This window comes from Zerene cesonia, chromosome 8 (genome assembly GCF_012273895.1).
Source record: "Zerene cesonia ecotype Mississippi chromosome 8, Zerene_cesonia_1.1, whole genome shotgun sequence".
Classification (NCBI taxonomy): Eukaryota; Metazoa; Arthropoda; class Insecta; order Lepidoptera; family Pieridae; genus Zerene; species Zerene cesonia.
The window spans coordinates 3,586,853-3,613,134 of NC_052109.1; the positions used below are offsets into that span (position 1 = coordinate 3,586,853).

The 26,282-nt window shown below is 35.4% G+C and overlaps 1 protein-coding gene across 3 annotated transcripts; it reads right to left on the bottom strand.

Moving 5' to 3' along the window:
- Positions 1–314: 314 nt before the first annotated feature.
- On the bottom strand, positions 315–25,745 carry LOC119828396 (probable Rho GTPase-activating protein CG5521). Of its 3 annotated transcripts, none has more exons than XM_038350529.1 (34): positions 25,472–25,745; positions 24,962–25,072; positions 24,771–24,788; positions 23,962–24,133; positions 23,214–23,794; positions 22,714–23,007; positions 22,328–22,509; positions 21,949–22,095; positions 20,987–21,165; positions 20,360–20,442; positions 20,039–20,190; positions 19,627–19,816; positions 19,271–19,378; positions 18,812–18,913; positions 18,566–18,667; positions 18,088–18,320; positions 14,955–15,058; positions 13,801–13,931; positions 12,802–12,956; positions 12,328–12,453; positions 11,826–11,993; positions 11,038–11,134; positions 10,566–10,750; positions 7,883–8,038; positions 7,207–7,435; positions 6,661–6,799; positions 6,269–6,377; positions 5,235–5,395; positions 4,718–4,906; positions 4,047–4,173; positions 3,598–3,753; positions 3,133–3,291; positions 2,761–3,007; positions 315–2,323 (listed from the first exon to the last, which is right to left on the bottom strand). In XM_038350529.1, exons 1-34 carry the CDS (start codon positions 25,575–25,577, stop codon positions 2,118–2,120), a joined length of 5,604 nt encoding a protein of 1,867 aa, XP_038206457.1. In that variant the 5' UTR covers positions 25,578–25,745; the 3' UTR covers positions 315–2,117. The 3 variants fall into 3 exon arrangements, with proteins under 3 accessions (XP_038206457.1, XP_038206454.1, XP_038206455.1); XM_038350526.1 differs by having other exon boundaries at positions 2,731–3,007; XM_038350527.1 differs by lacking the exon at positions 24,771–24,788 and having other exon boundaries at positions 2,731–3,007.
- Positions 25,746–26,282: the final 537 nt, after the last annotated feature.

Genomic DNA, 26,282 nt, shown 5'->3' on the forward strand with positions numbered 1-26,282 from the left:
TGTGAGTTACGAATGTGTTATATTTTAATACATGTTGTATTTTTAGACTGTATGAGTAACAAATTAATCAAAATTAGCAGTAAACAAACACAGTTAAAAAATTTGTTTACATTAATACTTGATCTCATAATACATAATATAGTGTCAGTCTTAACATCTAATAAATACTGTTTAAAATAAACATTATCATAGATATTGTAAAATAACATAAATATTATAATGGAATGCACTCTATGTACTAACATAATATACAATAAAATAAATGCAAGCTCCTACATGTGACATTTTTTTTAATATGAACCTAAAATAGTACCTACAAACAGAAAAAAGGGGGTTTCAGTAATAAGGAAAATTTAGGTTTCTATTAATTGTATATTTGGAATGCAATATAACTTGAGTTCACATTGTGTTAAGATTGTTTCATAGGTCTGAGAGCTTAAAACTAATATACATATTTAAAAATTTTAATTGTACTTATGAAATGAGTACATTCACAAGAAAAAAATTATTACTTGGCAAAAAAACATAACTGAACCCAATTGATCAAACATTAAATGAAATTACGATTACAACAAAAATTTAATACTAAACAGATCTTTAAAAACGTATAATAAAAAAATAAAAACATAACTACAGCCAAAGGTTAACACAATAAGAGTTAGAGCCATATTTATAGAACATCTATATAAAAATAAATATTAGAATATTGTAAAACACTACAACAGTTAAAGCTCTACAAGTAGTTTACATATTTACAGATGCAAGAACAAATTTGGTGCCAGTTAATTTGGCTTCAAGAACTGCATGTAGCTCTTTGGGCTAACAAGTAACAGTTTATATTCACATAACATAGAAATTGCAAATAGAGTGTTATTTTAATTATAGCAAATCTAAGCAAGATGAGTTCATATAGTATATCTTAAATATTTTGGTATATGTCTCTATTTCTAAAATAGAGTTATTATTTATAATAACATTTTTATAATAGCTTATATGAACACACCCCGCAACCAGATTACTTAAGTTGTTGTTTAAACTATTACATCCGCAAGTTTAAATTAAATATTACATGTTGCGTAAAGTCAAACTACATAATCACAATGTGACGTTACAATTTAGCTCACTTTTGAGGCTCTAGGCAAATATAAAAATTTGAATAAGGCTTGCATACTTTAGAATTACATTTAAATGCAATTATACTAATGTTAAATAACTTATGCAATAAATTATTAAGTACATAAAATTTCATTAAGTCTGCATTAGTGCTTATTCTAAGAATCTCTTTTTGGACGATTCGTTATTTCGACTGCTATTTTTTGCAATTCACAAATCTGTTATGAATTTATCGTCGTTCGATTTGTGCCACCATACAAGTCATATCAGTCAATTAGTGTGTTCCTTATATTAATGTAGAATAAATAAATATTATCTTATGAAATACAAATTTAATACCTATTTACTTTCATACCGAGCAACATATCAATCATTGCAACATAGAATATTATTTTAAACTGTACATTGATTGAGCGTCGCATAATTTATTAATACAAGATGAGTAAATTTAGCAATACCTTTTTTGTAAAGTGACTTACTATTAATTATCAATGTTTCGATATAAAGATTATGTAAAGGAAACTTGAGTTTCGACTCTTATTGTTCTTTAGGACTCCCATTAATTTAATAATTTATGGTGAAAGATTTGACCATAAAGTTCTCGTTGGTAAGCGTGATCGATTCTGTATATATGCCTATAAAATAATAAATAAATAATATTCTCTAGCAGTAGGCCTTATACGTTTTCAATAATATATTAGTAAAAATATAATAACATACTGCAGTAGATCTGGGCACCTTCCGCACCCAGATGATCCCAAATGCAGAAAAATATAATTATCTGTACTGCATTTTTTTAGAGCTTTATCTTTGTTGCCAGTACGCATCTTCTGATCATAGCATTATTACACAAACGTCATGACACCGATGGGCAGACGACGTTGAGATAGTAGTAGTAAGTCGTTCACTGAACCTGGGAGTCCGAAGTATCCGCAGATGGTCATCGAGCACTGGTCATATTCGTCAGGAGTCGAAGCGGCGTGGCGTCACGAGCGCCGGCCCGCTCACCGGTTGCGGCGGGGCGCGGGGGCGGGGGCGGGGGCGGGCGCGGGCGCAGGGGCGGGCGCGGGCGGCGCGGCGGGCTGCGGCCGCTTGAAGGGGCCGAGCCGCTTGACCGGACGAGGCGACACCGAGTGCGGCTCGCCGCTCGCCGCCCACGTGCTCGCGCCGTGGTCCAGCAGCGCCGCCGCCAGCCGCCCGCTGTTCTGATCTGCGGATGCATGTTTTGATTTGTACTTTTTGTAGTGATTAATTGTTTATGGAGGGTTAACTGCTACGATTTAGTGTGCTTTAAATTCAGCAACTGAAACGCTAAATTCACATGGATACACATCATTTCAAAGTTGTTTTTCCTGTTTTATCAGAATGATATTTGATGACTTGATAATTTCTATACAGATGTAGTGTTACTCGAAATAGATGAACATAGCCGAAATAGTTAAACGTATGAGGTGTCGTTGTAATCATTGAGATTTACAGTAATGAGTAATGATATAGGTTACATAACTTAACAAACGGATGCCCGTAATTAAAAACCTATAGCACACGCGGTCTATAGTACTAATCCAACGGTGAAAGAATTTCTGAAATCGATCCGGAGTCCGGAGATAAGCGCACCTACGACCACTTGACACGATGAGTACGCACCGGCGGGCGGCGGGTGCGCGTGCACGGGGTCGCGGACGCGCGTGACGAAGGTCTCGAAGGGCGTGGGCAGCGTGTGGTGCGCGACGAGCGCGTCCAGGTCGCGCGCGCGCTCGCTGCACGCGTGCTGGTACAGCGGCATGGTGGCGCGCACGGCCCGCCCGCCCGCGAACGCGGCGCCGCGCACCAGCGCCGCGCAGCACCGCGCGCGCACCACGCACTCCTCCCACAGCGGCCCGAACACGCCCACCTGACCGCGGTAACAGTAGGGTAACAGTAGAATTACGTCATGGGGTTCGTCACATTATAAACAAGAACGGACAAAAATTATAATAAAGAAAAGAATGGAATTTAGAGAGAGAACAAATCACTCACATCAGGTTTCCTGGATACAGTACAACGCAGCAGGCCTCCGGGTAGTGGGTAGAGCACAATGAGCACGTCGCAGAACTGCGTAGGCAGCGTGTCGCGCTTGTACGGCCGCCAGTGCTCGCTCCACACTACGTGCACCTCGTCGTTACCCAAGTGCCGAGTCTGGATATTACAAATTCAACGTGTGAGGTTCAAACAAATTATTTATTTATACCTTACACAAATTACTTCTTATGGCCGACAGGCATTTCTACCATGGTACCTATGTCCAGCATGTCTGTCCAGCAGTAAACGTTCCATGGTTGAAACGGCGACCTATGTTACATATGTATATTGAGATAGATCTTTGAGAGAGGTTACTTTTTGTAGCCAATTAATATCAGGCGAGATCGCGGTCACTTTAGTCGGGCCTGACTGGTACAGAATAAAAAAAAGAATATTAGGAGTGGCTTCCCAGTTGGTGCGTACCTTGTTGAGTATAGCGTCTGGCGTGTCGGCGGGCATGCGCGTGGCCACGTGGAACAGCGCCTCGAGCGTGAGCGTGGCGAGGTAGGGCGCGCTGGTGCCGCCGCCGCCGCCGCCGCGCAGCCCGCCCGCGAACCCCACGTGGCTCTCCAGCTCCACCTGACACGTACACGATCGTCATCATCATCATCATCATCACCGCCACCACATTCGTCAACCCTGATAAATTGTTGTTATGTCCACTTCAGGGATTTTGCAGAACGGTTTAGGCGTTAATGCAGGCCAAGTGAAACTTCTGATTTGGCGGAACCTTCTCAATTCTCGCCTTTACTGATCGCAGTGGATAAGTTCTTGCGTTAAAGTGTTTTTTATATATATATATATAAGAACATAATAACTTTTCTAGTGTCATATTTAAAAATAATATATTCATAAGTTCAAATGAAACATACCTCCCAAGCCAGAGCCGCCAAGAACGCTTCGTAGGCCGGACTTCCACAACGATTCGACAGTATTTCATTCCGCGTTTCTTGGCCCTTCCCAACGTAAATCACTGCAACTTTGTGTGTTTCTCGGCACCTGATTAAGATAATACAACGGTCAATGCAATTCTTAACAAAAAAAAAATATTAAGTATACAAATATGCCATTAACTTGTGCATAAATCTGTCATAGCGAAAATACGCAAACATGCATATACAATGTGAATCTTCAACCATGTTATCATTCATATGTATTGGTAGTATTGTGGAAAAGCTAAGGAAGTATTTGAATTTTTTTTAATGTGCTCTTGAGTTTAGTAGAGAAATGTAGAATTTGTGAACCAATGTACATTCGTGATCAAGCTTAAGACCTTTAATGTTCCCCAGTTACCAAATTAAATGAAATTCAAAATGAAACGTACTAATTTAAAAACGAATATTGTTTTCTGGGTAGTAATCGATTTGGGCTCAAATATTCATTATTTGTTACTATCTCTGTAGTGAAAAGTCAACTTGAAAGCAGTATAGTGTCACCATGCGTGTGTGTATCACTATGCGCACGTGTCTCTGTGTTTGTGTGCGGGCATTTCAAGCGGGTGCGGGTGTGCATGTGTGTGTGTGTGTGTGTGTGCTCGTGTCACCTCTGCGCGTCGAGGTTGCGCAGCTCGCGCAGCAGGCGGTCGGTGCGGCGCAGCAGGTGCGCGTGCGCGCGGCGCGCGGGCGCCAGCGTGCCCAGCTGCGCCACCAGCTGCCGGCTCCACGCGAACGGGCTGCGCGCGCTGCTCACGCTGCTCTGCGACGACCGCTCCACGGACTCCACTTCCTCCTCGCTATTATTGAATGGACACAATTTGACTATTATGTGTTTTTGAGATGTTTGCTCGCGATTAGGGATGGACCATTCGATGAGCAGGTTCATAACAATTTTGACAGTAATTAAATATCGATCATATATTTAGAGAATTATTAAAAAAATTATAGTTGTTTACATAGTTAATCTTTTTATTCTGTATGTATGAAGAATATAAATATAGCAGAAGTTAATTATTTCTAAAAAATTTGAAATCAATACACGCCTTATTTGTACAATATCGAATATACACTGAACTAATAAAACTAAATCTAAAATAAAGCGCACTGGCACCGAATAGCACTCACGTGTCCCTATTGGCGAGGTAGTGTCGCTCGGCGTTGCGGTGCGCGACGAGCGCGCACACGAGCTCGTCCTCGGCGCCGGGCGGCAGCGGCGACGGGCCCGCCTCGTCGAGCCGCCGCCCGCACGTCACCTCCGGCGACGTGTGCCCTATGTACGCCAGCACCTGCCCAAACGCGATCGGAATGCTCTTGTATTCAACACATTGTTAAGGAGGAAATGGCAAACGTATATAATACTAAGCCTATATTATGAATAGGACAGATTTTTTATAAATCCCATCCTACTAATATTATAAATGCGAAAGTTTATAAGGATGTGTTTGTGTGTTTGTAACTCTTTCACGCAAAAAATACTGAACCGATTGCAATGAAATTTGGTACGTAGACAGCTAGACAACTGGAATAACATATAGGCAACAAATTTTTATCCCGATATTCCTACGGGATACGGACTTGCGCGGGTGAAACTGCGGGACGCAGCTAGTGAAGTAAAAACCTTAAAGAAGTATATGTTCGCCTACGTGGTCATAATAAATTATCATCACCAATTTAATACCTTTGGAGGTAGAATTTGTTAAAATATTTTTTTAGCGGATGCCTATACCATAGTCACCACGTGCATGCCAAATATCAACCCAATCGGTCCAGTAGTTTGGGCTGTGCGTTGATAGGTCAGCCAGTCAGCCTTTGCATTTTACACATTAAGATTAATATTTATATTAATTTTTATTCTGTTTCAAGACTGCATACTCCTGGATCAACGCCAAATTTTGTTATATATCTGTAATTTTAATTAATATAAACAAAAAACTATTAGAACAATCTAAGTTAACTAGTGTTTTACGACTGCCTTTTATTTGTTTCTAATTGTTTCTAAGAACAAAACTTAATGGTAGAAACTATTCAAATGAATTAACTATATACATACTAATACTAAGTCACAATTATGCGATGATTAGCAGAAGATAGAACGAAACTCAGGAATTAAAACAAATTAGTCATTATAAATCCGCTTAGATATAACAAAAACCTCGTACATGATCTAATTGATGTTTATCCGGCGGTGAGTTTCTGTAGTCGGGCAGAAGATCTGGCGGTAAGGGCGGCGGGAGCGACGAGAGCGTATTGTCTCGGGGACTGTCCACACTGGAAAGGTATACTACATGTGAATTTATTTTTTTAAATACACTCACCTTTTGATATTGAAATCAATTCAAGGAGAAAAAAATATTTGGAAGAATAAACAACTATAAAATTATTCTTTCATTGATTTATATATAACTTAAATTCATTACAAAAATATGATATTTATATATAACTTACTTGTTCCATCTATAAATATAAATAAAATACTATTGCTTTACTCATATATCGTCAGGCTAACAATCTGTGTACCATTTTATTATTACAATTAATACATGATACGTACACAGTGGGCACGGGCAGCGACTCGAGTACGTCGGCGGCTGCCACAGCGGGGTCGTAGTACAGTGCGGACGCGTCCCAGCACGCCTTGCCGGTTATATCACGCAGAATCACACGCACTTGGCGATCCGATGTTATGAGGCCTGACGAAATGTGTTGGAATGAGTTTTGTGACTGGTTATTAAAAAACTAGAGGGGATATACCATAATTGCAAATAATTTAAGTATAAAACTCTTCAATACACATTAATACAGGTGTAAACGAATAATAACTGCATATATAATTAAAAAAGTATAAAAATCATTGGGAAAAATCCAGTGACTTTTTATTATTATTTTATTCCTTTAAGTAAAAACACATTCTACATATTTAAAATCCAACAACAAGGGCCCTATCTCTGTAGATGTTTATGAGAGGTGATATTCCCTTAGAATTATTGCGATGCACAATCACGTTTGCCCACTCTCCTGTAAAATAAAAACATACCCGGATATCCCGGCCCCGGTCACCCCCTCCTAACTAAAAAACAAATCAAGCCAATAGCCATACCGGGCGTGGTGCCCCCCTGCGACGCGTCCAGCGCGGGCAGCTCGATGAACGACGCCAGCGTGGAGTCGCTGAGCCGCATGAGCTGGATGTGCGGCGCGGCCAGCACGGGCGGGCCCAGCTCGCTGCCGAGCGGCGGCACGCTGTCGTGCTGCTCGCACACGCTCGACGACAGCTGGCAGCCGGCCCACAGCGGCCAGTGCCCCAGGTACAGCACCAGTTGCGAGCAGATCTGCAGATGCGGTACCGATAAATAGGGAGCCATTCCATTCCAGGGAACCCAGTAACACAATATACATATTTTGAAAAGTGTAATGAATGAGTTTTTTTTAAGTGTTTAATTATGAGATATGACACAAGCTGTACAAAGTGTCTGTATGAATAATCAACAGTGACATATTAACAATGTATAGATAATTTTTATAAATATGTCGTTAGATGTCATTGTGTCGCAAACCCAACGAAAGCTTGTTAGACGGGATAAATCAATAATGACATATCAATTGAAAAACAATTGAATAACGCATTGAAAGTATTTACATAAGTACAAAGAAGTAAACAATGATCGAATCCATCTTATGATAAAATAATTTTTTACACTGCTAAAAAAAAGTTATATTAAAATTTCAGATTTACATTTTTTCATAATTAAGACATGTTTAAAGTAAAATTTAATTACCGTCTGAGCCCATAATTTGACATCAATACTCGAAGCGGGAGTGGTTTTTGGCCCAAGGTTATCAAGCTGGATATTCGGATCAAAATCTTCATCGACTGGCAAAGTCAAACCTTCGATATCTGAACCATTAGTGCCCTTCATTACAGCATACAAAACCTGTAAACAAACGCGTTAATTACAATTATGCACTAAATGCGATTCGATGAAAATTCTTACTTATGTTACAAATGCGAAAGTGTGTTTGTTTGCCTTGCCTTTGTCTTTATTTTGATGATACGATTATTGTGTCTGATGAGAGATAAGAGTAAAACACTTCATTTCCATGTGAACTTCGACCACGTATATAGCTTATTAAAACTTAAATAATTCACTTGAATTACTTCAATTGGGTAAAAAAAACATAAAACTTAAAACATGATAACGAAAGATTTGTTCAAACAATTCATCTGAATTAGCAAATTATGTGAGTCATACGATAGGTCATAATGTGTGTATTACGACAATTCAATTCTACAAAAATGAGCCAAGGCTTTTGTCAAGTCTCCGATAAAAACAAACTCGAGTTACGTAAAATATGCAACTTAGCACTAGGCATATTTGTTAGATATCCATCGCTTTATTCATTAGCACCACGTTACGAGTGCAATATACCGTCGGGAGATAGTTTTGTCATCAATTACTGTTTGCAGTTATAACGGCGGCCGGTCTGGCGAATCTTCACACTCAACATTCGACTTCAGTTGAAGTATCTTGTTTCGTATTATATAAATACAAAATCTGTACTTATTCACCATGCAGAAATTCGTAAGTATTCTTAAAATTCCAATTTTTAAACGTGAAGTTCAGTTTCAGTGCTATATAAAATCAATTTTTATTTGTCTAGGTGTTGGTAGCCCTTGCTCTGTTCGCCGTCGCCGCTGCGGCTCCCCAGCAGCCACAAGAGCCCACCTATATTCTCAAACAGGATTCCAATGTTAGCCCCGACGGTTACCACTTCGAGTAAGTAATCGATATTATGAAATCAGAATCAACAATATCACCTTATGGTTAGATTGCTAACTATAAAGTAAGTTTTCGAATTGGTGAAAATAAGCTCGAGATAACTTTCACAACTTTCTCCACTGAAAATGTTTCACACATACTTTACTAAACAACATATTCTATTATATACTTAAGAGCATTTAACATAGAGTCGAAATTTCTTAAACAGGTTCGAGACCAGCGACGGCACTCAACGCCAGGAGCAGGGCAGCCTGAAGCAATTGTCCGAGGACGTGCAAGCACTTGAAGTGCAGGGCAGCTACAAGTACGCCGCCCCCGACGGCCTCATTTACACCGTCACCTATGTTGCTGACGAACACGGTTTCCAGCCACAAGAGCGTGTTGAACACCCCGGACAATAATTTTCCATTGAAAATTTCTTGCATCTCTATCATTCTTCGCAACACGGTTTATAAATTTCGGGTAATTTTGTATTCGTCATTTATAAATGCCGCACCTTTTAACCATGGAGTAATTGCAAAAATATTATGTAAATTGAAAACATGTTGCTTCGAAACTTTCTCAGATATTGATTTCTATTACATTAATGGCATTCAATGTTCGGGAAAGAACCATAATTGTTAATTTCTAAAATTTTGTTACATTTTTTTATTTTTTATACTGTTTTTAAAATCCACGCAAATAAAGTTTTTATTACTTACATGAATTTTTATTTTCAATTGGTTGAAGGAAACATTCTATCGCATCTTTCTGAAGATTTTGAAATAAAAATTTACTTAACATTTAAAAGTCAACAGTCAGGCAAGTGTTAAACAAACTTAATCCACTTTCAAAACACATTAGGGCAGACCATAAAAAATTGAAAACTTTTTAGTCAATATTACAATATTATATCCTTACACTTATTAATCAAATCATTAAAGACATAGAGTGTGATTGTTTTACGATTTTTATTTTAAATGAATTATTATAACTTTTCTCGTCTAAAACCAGCAGGTTAATTATCCTATTAATATTATAAATGCGAAAGTTTGTATGGATGTATGGATGTTTGTTACTCTTTGACGTAAAAACTACTGAACCAATTGCAATGAAATTTGGTACGTAGACAGCAGGATAACTGGAATAACATATAGGCATTATTCATTATTATATTATTTTTTATTCCGATATTCCTACGGGATACGGACTTACGCGGGTGAAACCGCGGGGCACAGCTAGTAGAGATATATAATTTCCTTGTCTCCTTAGAATTAAATCATTAATTCACATATCTCTTACTAATTTTTTAAGGCCAAGAAGATTTGTCATCATTTTGTGTATCAGCATATGTTAAGTTTGCAAATTTTCACTAATTCAGAGGGTTTACTGCGACGTTTCATCTTTGAACCTAGGAGTTTTATATTTTTTTTGTTTTTTTTTTTTATCATTTTATTACAAACTATTACTTATAAATGAAAATTTATTTTTATACGCGGCTTAGAATCCCGCCGTCGTCATCGATTTTTTTGTATTCTTTAAAAATTTCTCATTTATAAAGCATTTCAATGCTATAAAACTAAAAATTTAATATTTCATATTAAAAGATTAAATTTTAATATCGGATTTAAAATTCCCCTATCTTATATCATATGCAGCTTGCAAGCACGTGACGTATAGCCGTCCCGCTCGCACCACTGACCCGGAATATCATCAGGAGCAGGGTCTGCTCGCCGTCCCGCTCGCGCATGAGCAGCGCGGGCCCGCAGCGCACCGCGAACTCGGCCAGGCAGAGCAGCAGCGAGCCGGCCAGCGGCTTCACCGCGTCCCTGCCGCTGGCGTGCGATATTTGGGCTAGGCACGCGCATATCCACTTTATCATTTTCTCTGCGGATAGCAATAATAATAATAAAATCCTTTATTGTACAGTAAAGAAAGAAAAATACAGTTAAATAATTTTTTTCTAAATTTGGATTGCGTGTTACTCGTTTATACATCAACAACTACAATAGAATGTTTTATTTAATTAAAAAAGAACACACACATACATATTACAATTTCAGATAATTCAGAATGTTGGACGTTTTATTTCATATCTGTGTAATTTAAAAATTATGTCACATGTTCAAGTTTTTATAACAATTCCTACATTTATATATGTATATATTACGTACCTATTAATCCCGGATACATTTCCACGATTCGATCCGTATAGTCAGCCAGTACCAGTACACAATCGCTTACGACTTTGGCAATGGTTTTATTTTTCATCTGAAACAGTCTCATTAAATTATACGGGCTGTACAATAAATATTTATATAGTACCGAGTACTATTTTGAAAATATTATGGAATTATTCCATAGAGTAGGCACTCATTTAGAAAATAATTTTCATATTCTAGGACAGAGTTATATTGAATTATTTTGCTTAATAGCATTAAGTTTAAAAACTTTATACTACAGTAGCAGTGAAAGTGTGTTTGAAAATAGAGTAGCCGAAAAAAAGGTGCCAGTTTCTCTATTAAATAAAATCTCAGACATTTATTCTACAATTCAGACAGAATTAATGGACATCTTAAGTTAGAATAAATAACGACATGAGTAAATACAGATATTGTATAGTGGATAAATAGAATAAAAATGAAAGTGTACTAAGATAAATAGATACAACTTCAATTTAATATAATTGATCAAGCAGTTGATCAACATTGTTGTTGAAAATTTTAAATGTTAACGCTTTTTGAGCGAGAACACGTTAGATGAAACACGCGACTTTCATTCTTTGTTACGACCTAATACAAAACTACCGACCGTTTAAACACGAAATCTTCATAAGAAAATTGATTGATTGATCTTTACCGAGGTACATATAGGTTATACATTTATATTAAAGTCAGGTCCAGCGACAGATAGCCGCTGGACGGGCACGAGCGAACGGAACGGTTAGTGTGGTATAACGCACCATGAGCATCTGCAGCAGGCACGTGACGTAGGCGGGCAGGCGCTCGCAGGCGGCGCGCGAGGCGAGCGCGTGCGCCACGTGCGCCGCCAGCGCGCACGCGCCCGCGCAGCGCGCCGCCGCCGCGCCCTCGCGCCGGCACACGCGCACCACTATGTTCAGCACGTGCTCCTGCGCAAAGGGTTATATGACCACGTGACTACATTTGAACACCAATTGCGGGAAGTTTTTAGCAATGCGCGTTTGCGCAATTGATTGAAACAGTTTTATAATTTGAGAAATTGGTAATGTACTGACAACAACAATATACGATATTACGGTTCATTGTTTTATAACATTGGTAAGTAATATATAAATCACTGTTATGTTCAAGGATTTTCCCTATGCGACGAAATTATTTTTTAATTCTACAATCAATCAAACCGAATATTAACTCTTAATTTAATAGACAACAACAATAAAAAAAATATATTAAAATATTTAATTCGAGTAATTATTATGGTACCTTAAGATCAGGACAAGATACAGTGTTATATTGATGAGGATAAGGCTGCAACATGGGCGCATTCATCAGCCCGTCGGGTAGAGAGAGCAGCGAGCCCAGAAACGTGACCGCCGCCGTTCTAGGACACTGTAAGAGAAGTTGTGTTATTTTTTTTATTTCATTTTAATTATGAACAGTTCCTTAAACACTTCTGTGACATTATATAAATGTAATGAAATAAATGAGAAATGCGTTTAATGTTCGAAAAAGGTGTCTTTTATTATTTTTTATTTTTGCGTAAAATCGGAGTGCTCTTTAAATTTTTCTGTTTTAGGAGAGAAAAATTGAAAATAATAAATAAATAAATTCATCAATGAAATGAAATGAAATATTGTCTTCGTATTTTAGTTTTTGAATAAGAATTTAACACCAACGCGTTTATCATGAGGGATATGTGAGGGAATGATACATATTCAAATAATGAATAATTCTTACAGACGGTCCCATATCCGAAGAGTTGAGTACTACGGTGGATGCGTGTACGAAGTCCAACAGTAAAAGAGAGTATCCATCGAGAGCGAGAGAGAGATAGCGCGGCGCAGCGAACTCCACTAGGACGTCTACAACTGAACGATCTTCCCCTGTCAGACCTGTTGAAAAAATATAAAAGTGAAATAAATTAAGGCTGTTTAGCAAGCGTTCCAAAATATTACAATATACATAAGTTTCAAAGAAAAAAAATCAAACTGCTGGTCTACAATAATTATATTAAGTAGAAATATAACCCATACCCGATATTCTTATATGATTAGAAGTGAATGTATACATTTATCACTAACCTCAACAATAATTTCTAAATCAATCTTTTAGATTGAATTTCCTTTTATTATTAAACCCGATGTTTGACTTAGGATTTGCTTAAAATACCATTATTGGAGAATTTAAATATAAATAAGAAGATATATTAAAATAATCAATTAGATCATCATAAAATCCTTTGTAAAGTCACGAAAAATACTTAACATGCAATCAAAGTTTGGTCTTGTTAGTATGAATATGTCATGAGATGTAATTGCTAATGCACGAAAATCTAAATATACTGGATTCAACGTCTCCTATTTCCACCGAACAAAGTAAATTAAAAGAACGTTGAAAAATAAAAACTATAAAAACTAAAAAGTCTAGACATATAGTGACATTAAACTTATTAATAACACAAAATAAATTTAAGGACTCCAATGTATACAATGTTGCCGAAACTGACTTAAACAAAAGATATAATTTTTCCCTTTTGCTATTTATAAAACTATGTTCGATTAAGGTTGTTAATAATATAGTATTTTGAGTACTCATTCGAAATAAATCAACTTTCAATCCCAAACCAATACACAAAAAAAGCCAAAAAGAACCTTATTCCATTATTTTATAATATTTCATATGTCATTAAATTACTACAGTTATTAATACTTATGTTATTATTTGTGTACATCTCACCATGATGCAAAGCCCGCTGGTACAGATTCAAGTGCGCCAGATGCAGCCGGTTGTTGCAGGACGAGGGCGCGCCGGGGCCCTGCGCTTGCGTCGACTCGCACAGCAGACGGAGAGCCAGTAACTTGCCCGCCCTGTGCATTTTATTAAATTTATAATTTGATACAAGACGCAGAATAAATAATTGACAAAAAACTATACATCATATTGTTCGAATTAGACGAAATTTAAATAGGATAACACAGATCACAAAATACCGTCGAATTAAGGAGCTCCTTCTTATTTTGAGTCAGTTAAAATGTATTTAAAAGCAACTTTATGTTATTACTAGCTGCGTCCCGGGGTTTTCACCCTCGTAAGTCCATATCTCGTAGGAATATCGGGATAAAAAGTTGCCTATATGTTATTGCAGTTGTTCAGCTATATACGTACCAAATTTCATTGCAATCGATTCAGTATTTTGTGCGTGAAAGTGCAACAAACACACACACATCCTTACAAATTTTCGCATTTACAACATTAGTAGGAGTAGGATAGGAAGTAGCATAGGATTGTTTGTGCGGTTGTTAAAACGTTCTTTAAGATCAAGTTTCATTGAACCATATCAAGCAATATTGTATAGACATAAATAGATATAGACATGGATATAAAACGTTAAGAGCGTTTATGTCGTTGTAAATGCAAATTCGAGAATTCAATAAAAAATATATGATAAATAGAAATGTAATGTTTTTCGATTCTCCAATTTCAATGTGGAATAAAAAAGTTGAAAAGTATAATTCAAAATATTTACGTTACAATCATTTTGTTCGATTCTTATAAATGTAATTATATAATTTTGAAGTTTAAAGTAAATGGGCAATATAATATAATTTTCTATTCGAGTTTTATCACGTATTATCTATAAAAAATAATCATTATGATTGAGTAAGGCAATCAAAGAAAATGCAATAAATTCACATGAATTAAGTAATCCTGGCATGCCATACAATACAATATCAGCTTATCTTACAAAAACTACATAATCAACTGATGTGCAATCTTACATAATAAATTGAAATTAAACAGATTGTTATTATATTGCTACTGCACTTATTATTTTTTCATTATTATCAATTTATATGAGCATTAATAAAATATATAAACAAATTTATTACCTGTGTGATGGTGGGAGAGCCTCCGCTTCCAGACACCATCCTGCCACCAAGTTGAAAGGTACGTGGATCTCAGTGTTCCCATTAAGCGTTTGATTTGCGCTTATCTGCAATAACATAACTTCATGACTAACTTTCAAAACTTAAAACTTCATCGTTAAATCCATTTTTTTAAACGAAATTAATATTCCTTTTGTAATGAAAATAATATATGTATTCCGTTGTAATTTAAACTTAACCAGTGATTGTTGCGACTATTTGTTTATCATTTAACAACAACAAAAAAGACTTTACCATTGAATAAATTAAATATTGCACAAGATCCCATCTAAGAAACTTTTGATATAACTATAGAACTGCAAATAACACGCAAATTATATTTCAAATAGACATTTACGGATAACAATTGTCAATGTACCCTCAGAAAAATAATATAGTAAACAAATCAATTTAAAACCTCTCTCTTTCGCAGCCGCCTTAGCAGTCTTCTTTTTCCTGCACCTCTTTCGCATTGGCAGTCCTTAAAGAGTTTACTATTGGACAACAGTTCGCACAACCTGACTAGCACCGAGCACGGACAGAGCGCGCAAAGTTTCAATTTGTTTAAAAACAATGCAGTAATTGAATACATGAAATGTTTCAATAAACGAGATAAACGCGGAATTATAAATATCCTATTTCACCATCTGTCGAACGTTGCACGATATCGCTTGTTAAGTCATTCATCATATTTGTGATAGCTATTAGCGGTGCGTAGTACGAAACGAGCGACGACACATGAGGTGGGTGTGGACGGTTGAGGTTAAATACCCACTCTATTTACATTCTAATTTGAGTGTAAATGAACATGCAACGATTTGTCTATTTGGAACTTCTAACGGTTTTCACCTATATTGAATATATTTTATATTTCAGTTTTATTTTGAAGACATGATCATTAGCTTGCTGTACACTACAATAGCGAGCTGCTGATATATAAGTTAAAACCCCGTTATAAAATTTTATGAATCCACGCACAAAAATGTTTTAACTTTAGTTATTTAAACACAAAGATTAAATTAAAAACGTATAAAGTCTTTCACAGTTACAGTAGTTATGTAAATTATAATGGGCTATAATGAACCGTGAAAATCGCTACGGACATGCATTAATGTTATATACTTTCACTATCGCTTTTCTAGATTTTTCCATAAGTTACGATCATAAATAATAAGAAAAAAAAATTAATATGTAATAAATATTCGCAAACTTATGAAAATTAATATTTAAGACTTAAAGTTAAATAAGTTTTACCTAAATCCTAATCAATGTATAAAAAATGTTAACATTCTAATATTACTATATTAAAAAGCTATAATTTATAACTATTCCTAAGAAAGTAGTTTCTTTATCGAAATAAGTATTAACTAGCAAAAAGCACGGTGTTGAATTAATAACCCTATAATTTTAAAATGCAAAAAATCTTTGTACCTATATATTAATTACGTGTTTGTCCGCGATGGACTTCTAAACTACTAGACCGATTTTAATCGAATTTGTACACCATGTACAGTTTGATGCAACTTAAAAGATAGGATACTTTATATTATTTCAATCACGATAAACGACTACCCGGGCGGAGTCGGGACGTGCAGCTAGTTATATAAATAACTAGCTGTGTCCGCGACTTCGTCCGCGTGGAGTAGTTATTTTGGGCATAATATTTATTTTTTGTTTTGAACATCGTGCGGCGCGGGTGAATTTTGTCGGTGTTATTTTAAAATTGTAATATCTTTTAAGGTGTTCATTGAAATTAAATGACGTCAAAGACAATATTGTTCACAATTAAATACTCTTAATCAATAACATATTTATTTGGATAAAGATTAATATTATTACGTTGTTACAACTCTTACAAATAATGCATTAAATTCGACCATATTTGATTACCCTAAAAATGGTTCTAATAAGGTAACCTTAAAAGATAGACATATAATGTCGCGGACTTATTTTTAGATCATTTTAGGAGGAATAATTCTTTCATACATATATTTTTCGTACCTTGAACCGTTTTCGCAGCGCACGCAATAGAAGCCCTGAAGAATGAATAATTTTTCCCGTTTTGTCCACATTTTTCGTTATTTTTTCGCCCCTAATAGTTGCAGCGTGATGTTATATAGCCTATAGCCTTCCTCGATAAACGTACTATTCAACACAAAAAGAATTATTCAAATCGGACCAGTAGTTCCGGAGATTAGCGCGTTCAAACAAACAAACAAACAATCAAACAATCAAACAAACAAACTCTTCAGCTTTATAATATTAGTATAGATAATTTAGACAAACTCAAAGATAATGTAGTAATCATAGTTAATTGACGATCATTACTCACACTTAGAGATAGTAACTCAAAACAAGAACATATTTTTATTTCTTTATAAAAACTTTGTAACCACAATTCTAACAAATAAATTCATTTCATTTCTGAACTGATTTAAACGACTTTTGGTCTGTTGATTTTGTCTCAACTTGGATCATAACTTTTTGAATTTTAAAAACTAACACTTAACTACTTAAACATACATTCATGTATCAAACATCAAGAACTCTAAACAAACGAAATCATCATGATACTAATTTTGAATTTTGTATGTATTGTGTTATTATTCCCCTAAAAATTTAAGAAATTCTTGACTGTCAATTCAATTGACTGATATATATATATATATATATATATATTTTTTATGATCTTCATTCAATACGACATTTGAACTTCAATTGCTATATCTACCGTTATCATATTTCATCTGATACCTTTTTTTTTAAAGTGGGGAAATCTTGCATAGATACCTATATATGCGATATAGAAGAGATCGTAGGTTATATCGGATTCCTACCTACTAAAACCCTACTGTGTTTCGTCGAATCGCACAAGTAAGGGGGCCACGGGTGTTTGTTAGTATTCGTCCGCGACTGCGAATAGGCTTTTACACCAACGTAACATAGTAAAAAGGCCAGTTGGTACGATTAATGTTTTTGTGTAAGTGTTTTGTTTGTTGCATTGTACAATATGTATATAGGTTATAAAAAAAGAAACGAATGTGCATGTATTCAAAACACAGAAGAACTACTTAATTTTTTTTCTTTAGACACGCACCTTGAGCAGCGTCGCGTTGAGGTGTATCAGGTAGTTGAAGAGGTGTTGGTGCGCGTGCGGGTCGCGCAGCGCGTTGGGGTCGCCGAGCGCGGCGAGCATGCGGCGCCACATGACCCACGCCACGTCGGGCAGCCAGCCGCGCGCGCGCCCGCCCACCACCACGCCCACGCCCAGCGCGCCCGCCCCGCCCGCGCCGCCGCCGCCCTCGCCCCCGCCCTCCGCTTCCGACCATTCTGGAATGTGTGCTCGGTTCCACATCATACCTTCATACCTTTTTACACCATTCCGAAGAATATTAAGCGTAATTCTTATCGTTCGAGTTCATATCTTGTGTGTCTTTTTTTATTATATTAGGTCCAAGGCGTTTTTAAATAATATAACAACGCAAAACATAAAAAGTTATTTTGGCCGTAAATACATAATTAAATTATAGTAATAATTTCATAAAAAAATAAAAATAAAATAAAACATAGCTTACCAACATTACCACCATCAGATGCTAAGTCTATTTGTAACGGCGAATCTTTAATAGAACTACTTTCAACGCCGCTTGATGGAGCAGGCGAAGGTGAGCGAGACCCTAAAGGAACAAATCTTTATTAAATCTGGGAAAAATATTTACTAAAAACTGTAATTAAATTATAGATCTAACATTACACATAACAATCCATATTATATTGATTCAAGAAATACAAATATACATGAAAATATAATAAAAACTTACCACTAGCTGAATCCCTTTCTTCTCCTTGCTGTGATGATTGTCTCAGTGAATCCAGCGAATACCATCGTCGAGACTTGTTGTCAATGGCGTCTTTAGTTTCCTCTGTTGATGGAGTCAGTATTTACGGATGCATATGAATAACTTGCTTAATATTTTAGTGACTAAATTGTTACACATTCACTAATATAGTCAATAAATTAAACTAAATATTAATAGTAACATCTAATTGATTGACATATTTATAAGAAATTTCATTTAACTACTAGTATATGACACTTATATTAAAAATTATTATTATTTTATTATTTTAGCTCGATTGGGGGTATATTTGTTTCACATGATCTATGGCTTCTCTTCAAATACATATTTTTGGCAAATTATTTATGATTATTTTATTCATTAACATTATAAATGTTATTAACGTTATATAAGAATATTAATACCTAAATGTCAACTTACCACATTGGTGTGTGTGTCGCGACAAGTGTGGGTCGCTGCGACAACGCGCTAGCGGCCTCCGTGCGTCCTTCCGCGGGTGCACCTCGTGACTCACACGGGGTGATTTACCTATACATACATTTTATTCAATATTAATTTCTTATGTCTTAATAAATATAACGTCTTCCAAATTAAAACGTATCTCGGTAAATGATATTATCATACACATACAATACTTTATAAAAATAAAGTATGTATTGAACCATTTTTTTATTGAATCCTACGTTAATTTTAATACATAATTACGTAAAGACCTATATGTTGGTAATAATGGCTAATTTTAAGTACAAAATAAAAATAAAATGATATTTTCTCACCGGGTGTTCTAGTATCCGCGCATGGTTGTAGAGCAGGCCTGCGCAGGGGCGGAGGCCGGTGCGTGTAGGTCACGGGCGCAGGTCTTCGCCCCCTCCCCCGTCCGTCCCCTGCCCCACTAGACCCCGACTCTGACAGTTCAAGTGAGTACACGTGCCTCGCTAACACGCGGGTGAGGGTCTCCATTGTTTTCTAGAAAAAAAAATCGCATATTCTTCAAAAAAGGAGGTTAACAATTCAACTGTATTTTTTTGTTTGTTACCAAATAACTTCTTACTAGGTGAACCGATTTTAATGATTCAAAACTCATTTGAAAGCTGTTGCCTGCCGTGCGGTATTATTTAGTTTTTTGTTAAAAAAAATTATTATTATTAAAGAAATATAATTCCCGATTGACCCACCAATGCAACTTACCGCCCATTCCTTTATTAAATCTTCCCAGTGCGTGAGCCTTGTCAATAGTTCCATAAAACTTTGCCAAAGCTCTGGTTTTACAGCCACATTCAGATTTGCCTTAATCCACGTCACAATTAATGTTTGGAATAAAGCTGGAGCTAGAAACCCGCCTGGAAATAGAAAAAAGTATGAGAAAACTGGCTTTCTTAAAATTTTTGAAATCATTACAACCTTTTTTATGAAAATAGGGATACTGTCTTGACTCTTGACACAGTATCCCTGTTACTAATAATGTATAACTATACTATACTTTACTGTAATAAAAGCAAAATAACTCACCTAGAGTATCTTGTTTCTTCTTTGGTGGAATTTTAGTTAAAACAATTGAAGTTATTTGAAGCAGAACCAACAAAAGTTGTTCCCTACGACAAATAAATTGATTAAGATAAATGTTTATATGGTAAAAAAAATATTAAAAATCTTGCTCATAATATAAAGATAAAAATATTCAAATTAGTAGCTACCCCTCCTAAATTCGGTACAATGAAAGCTATTTCAGAACATCGGCACAAATATAAATTTAAATTAAGTGCGTTTAAAATATTCACATTTAGATTCATATAGTTCAGATTACAAGTGTATATATAGGATACTAGGTGCGCCCCGCGGTTTCACCCGCGTAAGTCCGTATCCCGTAGGAGTATCGGGATAAAAAAATAGCCTTTATGTTATTCCAGTTGTTAAGCTATCTACGTACCAATTTTCATTGCAATCGGTTCAGTAGTTTTGGCGTGAAAAAGCAACAAACACACACACATCCTTACAAACTTTCGCATTTATAATATGAGTAGGAAGTAGGAAGTAGGATATGTATAAGATAATACCAATAGCGCTTTTGAATTGTTCCAAAGTTAATTTGAGTGTGAAAAAGAATCGAAAAATTGCTCAAGTCTAAAAGCGTCTCACCAAGAGCGGTCGTCCATCGCGATGTGCATGACCATGTACCGGTAGATGTTGAGCACGCGCTTGCACGTGTCGGTCTGTTCGTCCAGCAGCTGGTGCGGCGCGGGCCCGCCCGCCGGCGCCACGCCCGCGCCGCACACGAACACGTTCGCCGCTTGCGTCATGAACACTTGTAGAACATTCTGGAACAATCCATTGCTGCCATTGAGGGAAGATGTATAATAGGTGTATACGATTCTGGTCATCATCATCATCATTATCATTATCATCATCATCATTATCATCATCATCATCATCATCATCATCATCATCATCATCATCAGACCATATATATATATATATATATTTTCCCACTGCTGGGACACAGGCCGCCTATGAGGGGTTCAGGCCATAATCCACCACGCCGGCCAAGTGCGGGTTGGCAGATGTCACAAGTCGTCGAACTTTTGATTCTTGGACATGCCGGTTCGTCACGATGTTTTCCTTCACCGTTTTAAGCAGTTATCCACATGTGCAGATAAATTGAAAAATCAATTTAATTCCTGCACGCTCGCCCCGTATCGAACCCCGACTTATCGATTTTGCAGTCCGAGGTTCTCACCACTGAGCCACCACTGCTTTTTTTGTTTTTGCTTTATCTAGCAGTTAATTATTTGTGCAAAATATAATCATGGTAAAGACTTTCCCATAGTGCTTACATCTACACTAATATTATAAAGAGAAAGAATTTGTATTTTTGTTTCTTTGTAATGGATACACTCAAAAGCTATTAGACCGATTTTAAAAATTCTTTCGTTTATTAGAAAGCTACAACTTCACTGAGTGACATAGGCTGTATATGTACCGAACAAAGCCATGGCAAACAGCCAGTAATTAATATAATTACAAGTGCCTAATATAAGTTGTAATTTTCTCAAATATTATAACAATCCATTGAACGTATTTTGCTATAATTAAGGATATACCTGTAAACCAGCCCGAACCATCAGATTGTCTCTACCCACTGCTCCCAAGTAAGAATCATTTCTCAGTCTTCTGGGTGGCACTTGTGGCTCACCACTTGCTTGCTGATCATATGTATTTTCTAATAAGAATGGTGGTATCTCAGTAACCTGTAAAATCATAATCTTAAATATATGTATGACGACAATAAATCAAAAATTGTCGAAAGCGGAAAATTGCAGGTTAGGTAGTTAATTTGAATGGACGTTTTACGATTGTGAGTTTATAGATGTTTAAGGCTGTTTGTAGTAAATTAGTGTTTCCTCTGCAAGAAATCTGTTTATATGTGTTAAATTACATTTTTTACTTCATTAAATTTAAATGTACCCTCATTCTACTTACGTTCATCTGGATCCAGTCCTTATAAAGGGCTATGACTCGTCTAACAGCCGCAGCATGTGAGAAAGGCAGCAGAAATGCTTGACGCAAGACTTCTATTGTGAAATCAACGTGTTCCCGCGACGAACAGCACAGTACGTCGCGCACTACTTGATCCGATGATAATTCTTCAAACATCCCAGATCCTATTTAAACAAAACATATTCTTATACTAATGAATATAATTTCCTAAATTTCATTCGTTCACATATTTTTAAGTAAATATGTAAAATAACCATTTCTTTAATATGGTATGTTTTAAATGAAAATTTATCTCTTCAAAACTTTACTGTACTTAAAAAATTTATTAAAAAGGCACAAGTCTTAAACACTTAACGCAACCTACTCACCAGATTCTAAACTTGGATGAGGTGTATTTGTGGCTGAATCGTGCGACGATGCTCTACTTGAATCTGAAGGGTGGCCTACAGTAAATGATGTTTCTTCTTCATGATGTAATGAAGTTGCTGGCGTGGGTGTGTTGGAGTGAGCGATATGTGAACCCGTGCTGGTCATTGATGATGGTTGGCCACCGTCACTGCCTTGTTTCTTCATGAAATGGGTATAATTAGCCACCCATTTTATCAACACCACTCTGCATAGGGCAAAGTCATCTTCCAATATATTATGTTGCACTGGCAATTCTAAAATATATTCATTTGAATTAGTTTCATGTTTAATTTTTAGTTTTATAGCTAGTTTTAAATTTCTAATTTATAAAGCATTTCAATAATGCTTTATAAATTAGAAATTTTGAAAGAATAGAAAAAATTTGATCATGAGGCAGGATTCATTCATGTTCTTTAAATTTTTTTTTCTGTTTCAAAATATGTATCTACTGTAAACTTACCTAGATTTGGCTTATATAGAGAATTTTTATAATTAAATTGTGGACATATCACTGGTAAATAGTATATTTTAAATTTCTCTAATAAAAATGCAAAACTCCTCATTGCTTTTGTATGTGACCTATCCTTCCAGTGTACTTTAGTAACAGATGTGGCCATAGCATCAAGTAACACCTCAAAAAAGTGTTTAGTTTCATTTTCAATTACTTTCTCGCTTGCACTGGGAGGTAGTAGGGGCTGAATGTCAACACTTTGCACAGGATTCAAAGCATTTGTATCATGGAATATTGAAGCTGACACATTTGCTAATTTACCCATGAATCCAGTTGATGTTTGTTCAACAACAACTTTTTTCACATTATCTGTTGTGGATGCAAAATTCGGATGTTGCAAAATATCATCCACTTTAAATTCACTGCTTTCTTGTGATATATTTGTTACTACATCATAGACCTTTGGTTTAAATGGTGAGCCAATTGGAGGTAAACATGAGTCTGGTAAGCCAGGCACAAGGGAAGCAAACATCCTATGAACTTCATTTGGGGCATTATCACCAAGAGCTTGATACCATAATAAAAAAAATCTGAAATAAGAGGAGGATAAGTTCATGAAAATGACAAACTGAGTGTTTTCTTGTGTTTGAATTTACGCGAGTATTATACATTTAGAAATTACTATAGTATAATAAATATCATATATATTTTACTGAATAAAGTATTCAGTAAAATAGTTTCTGTAAAAAATTATTACCTTATTGCATCTGCACGGAGCTTTTGAGAATTACCACCATGGAGGAGTTTGGAAAATATTCTTGTTAGTGAATGCAATTGCCATCTTTTACCTAATAACTCCGGTAGCAGGCACAAAACTTTTTCAAGTAGTGCTAGAGCACCTTCCAATTCCTCCTTCCCAGCCTTGTGAACTAAAATAGAATTTTATGTTTTTCCCATACTCACAATGCACCATCATTAGCATTTAGTCATGTTAGTTGAATATGAAACTCAGTTTGCCCAATGTTGTCAATTTCAATGCTTATGATAAATAGATAATGTCTGAATTATACAATTATGTATGCTTGTGATTATTGGATTAAAATAACTTAGTTAAAATGTAAAACTTGAGAATTCATCAAGCCATAAATAGATAGTTTAATAAATTAGTCATAATGAATTCAGATGCAATTTGAAAATGTGTTGCAAACTTCCTTGGTCACATTTTTTGTGGTAGCCAGAATGCCTGAGGCGGTGAAAAGCACTAAATTATTAAAAATCTTTAGTTTACCAATGCTCTTAACTTTATCTATGTTTGTTACTTGATGAATTTTAGTATGTAAACTATGTGTGAAATGCATAAAATCAAAATCACATGACATCACATAAAACTTAAGTCTCTCCACTTAAAAGTTGTGATGAACAGTAGATAACAGAGATAAGTTGAATTTTGAGTGTAAATGATTGCTGATGCATAGTAATTCACCATAAGGAGACAAGACAATGTATATGATATGATAGCTGTATCACCACCAATGAAAAAAAAAAGATTCATTACACCAAACTCACCAAGGTGGAACGGAAGTTCTGTGAGGCAAAACAGAAAGAAAATTAAGTAAATAAGGAGGAATTTTTAAGCTTTCAGATTCAGATTTTTTTATGGATAAAATTATAAAGTTAAACACAAAAAGTTATATACTTTTATATCGTATATAGTTTTAAATTTTAGTTAACATTATGGCTTCCACTACTATGCATACCTCTTTGTCGTAAACTATTTTCTGCCAAAATGAAATTATCATACAGAATAAAATAGACATGGCTGAAATTTGTTTCGAAATATGTTTTTGCTTCATCTGCATCAAAATGTTCTGAAAAAAAGATAACAATAATAATCTGATAATTCATCTCAATTTCGTATAAATTTATTTAATAATTTTTAAGATTAGTGAATGAAGTGTATTCCTTTACTAGCAATGACCAAGCAATACAATATTAAATTTAATTCAAAATAAAAGTAATATAATTAATGTTTCCTACAAATATCCTACATTTTAATTACCATTATTTTACATTTCACGTAAAACAAGTTTAAAAGCATTAAAAGAAAATTTTTTAAATAAAAATATCCTCTTGTCTACAAAATCATAATAGAGAAAAGTGAATTACAGTTATTTTTACTAATTAGCATGTTGAACGGTATCCGGCGACTAGAGTTGTAAAAAACTTCGTTGATGGTATATTGAATAATGAAAATAAAACATGCTTACCTAATACTATTTTCAAATGTTTTAATCGGGTTGTAGAGTCTTTCTTAGAGTCTTGTATTTTAACTGTTGATTTTTTGACATCTTGGTGAGATTTTTTTGTAAACATATCGCTAAATATAATAAAATCTTAGGACATAGTTGTATGCATTGTTGTAGGTTTAAATTTACTTTACATTGTTTTTTTTATCAAGTTTAATTAATGACTTTATCTTTTGCTTAAGTATAATAAGAAATAAGTTTCTCGTTTTCACTTTGTCACAATTATCATGATTCCCAAGTTGACGTAAGCTATGTTTTTGACATCCATAGACAATTTCTATTTACCTTATCGTTCAAAAACTTATAATTTTATCCACCTTGTTTGGTAAAATAAAATTCTCTTAAAAAAACTTGATAATTTTTATCAGCAATATTTATTGGTGACTGTATATATTAGATACTTTAAATACGTACCCATTAAATCTTAAAAAAAAAAATTAAATACGTATTCTTTGTCTCTTCATCACTAAGTGTTTTCAAAATTGGCTTAAAGTTCCCGCAACCAACCCATTAAATTAAAAAAAAAAATAATCCGTTTTTCAGTCGGAGATTTTATTTAATTTAGTAATTTGTTTAGTGATTTATTGCGTACGAGGTTTGTAAATGTAAGTTCTATATCGCAAACGCACAGATTTATTAAGATTTAAGACCTGTGCTTCAACTCTCCTTTTCAGAACACTGAATAGTGAATGGAGACTATTAATACTATTTTCCATTAAACATTTTATTATGTGCACACCTCACAATGCTTATTGTTCAAATTATTTTAACT

What these genes read in the sequence shown, in the direction of transcription:
- LOC119828396 (XM_038350526.1), bottom strand. Translation starts at nt 25,577, where the DNA reads ATGTTTACAAAAAAATCTCACCAAGATGTCAAAAAATCAACAGTTAAA. An exon ending in GAAGAAACAAGATACTCTAG is followed by an intron (nt 20,191 to 20,359) that starts GTGAGTTATTTT and finishes TTCTATTTCCAG; the next exon opens with GCGGGTTTCTAGCTCCAGCT. An exon ending in AATGTATCCGGGATTAATAG is followed by an intron (nt 10,751 to 11,037) that starts GTACGTAATATA and finishes TGCTATCCGCAG; the next exon opens with AGAAAATGATAAAGTGGATA.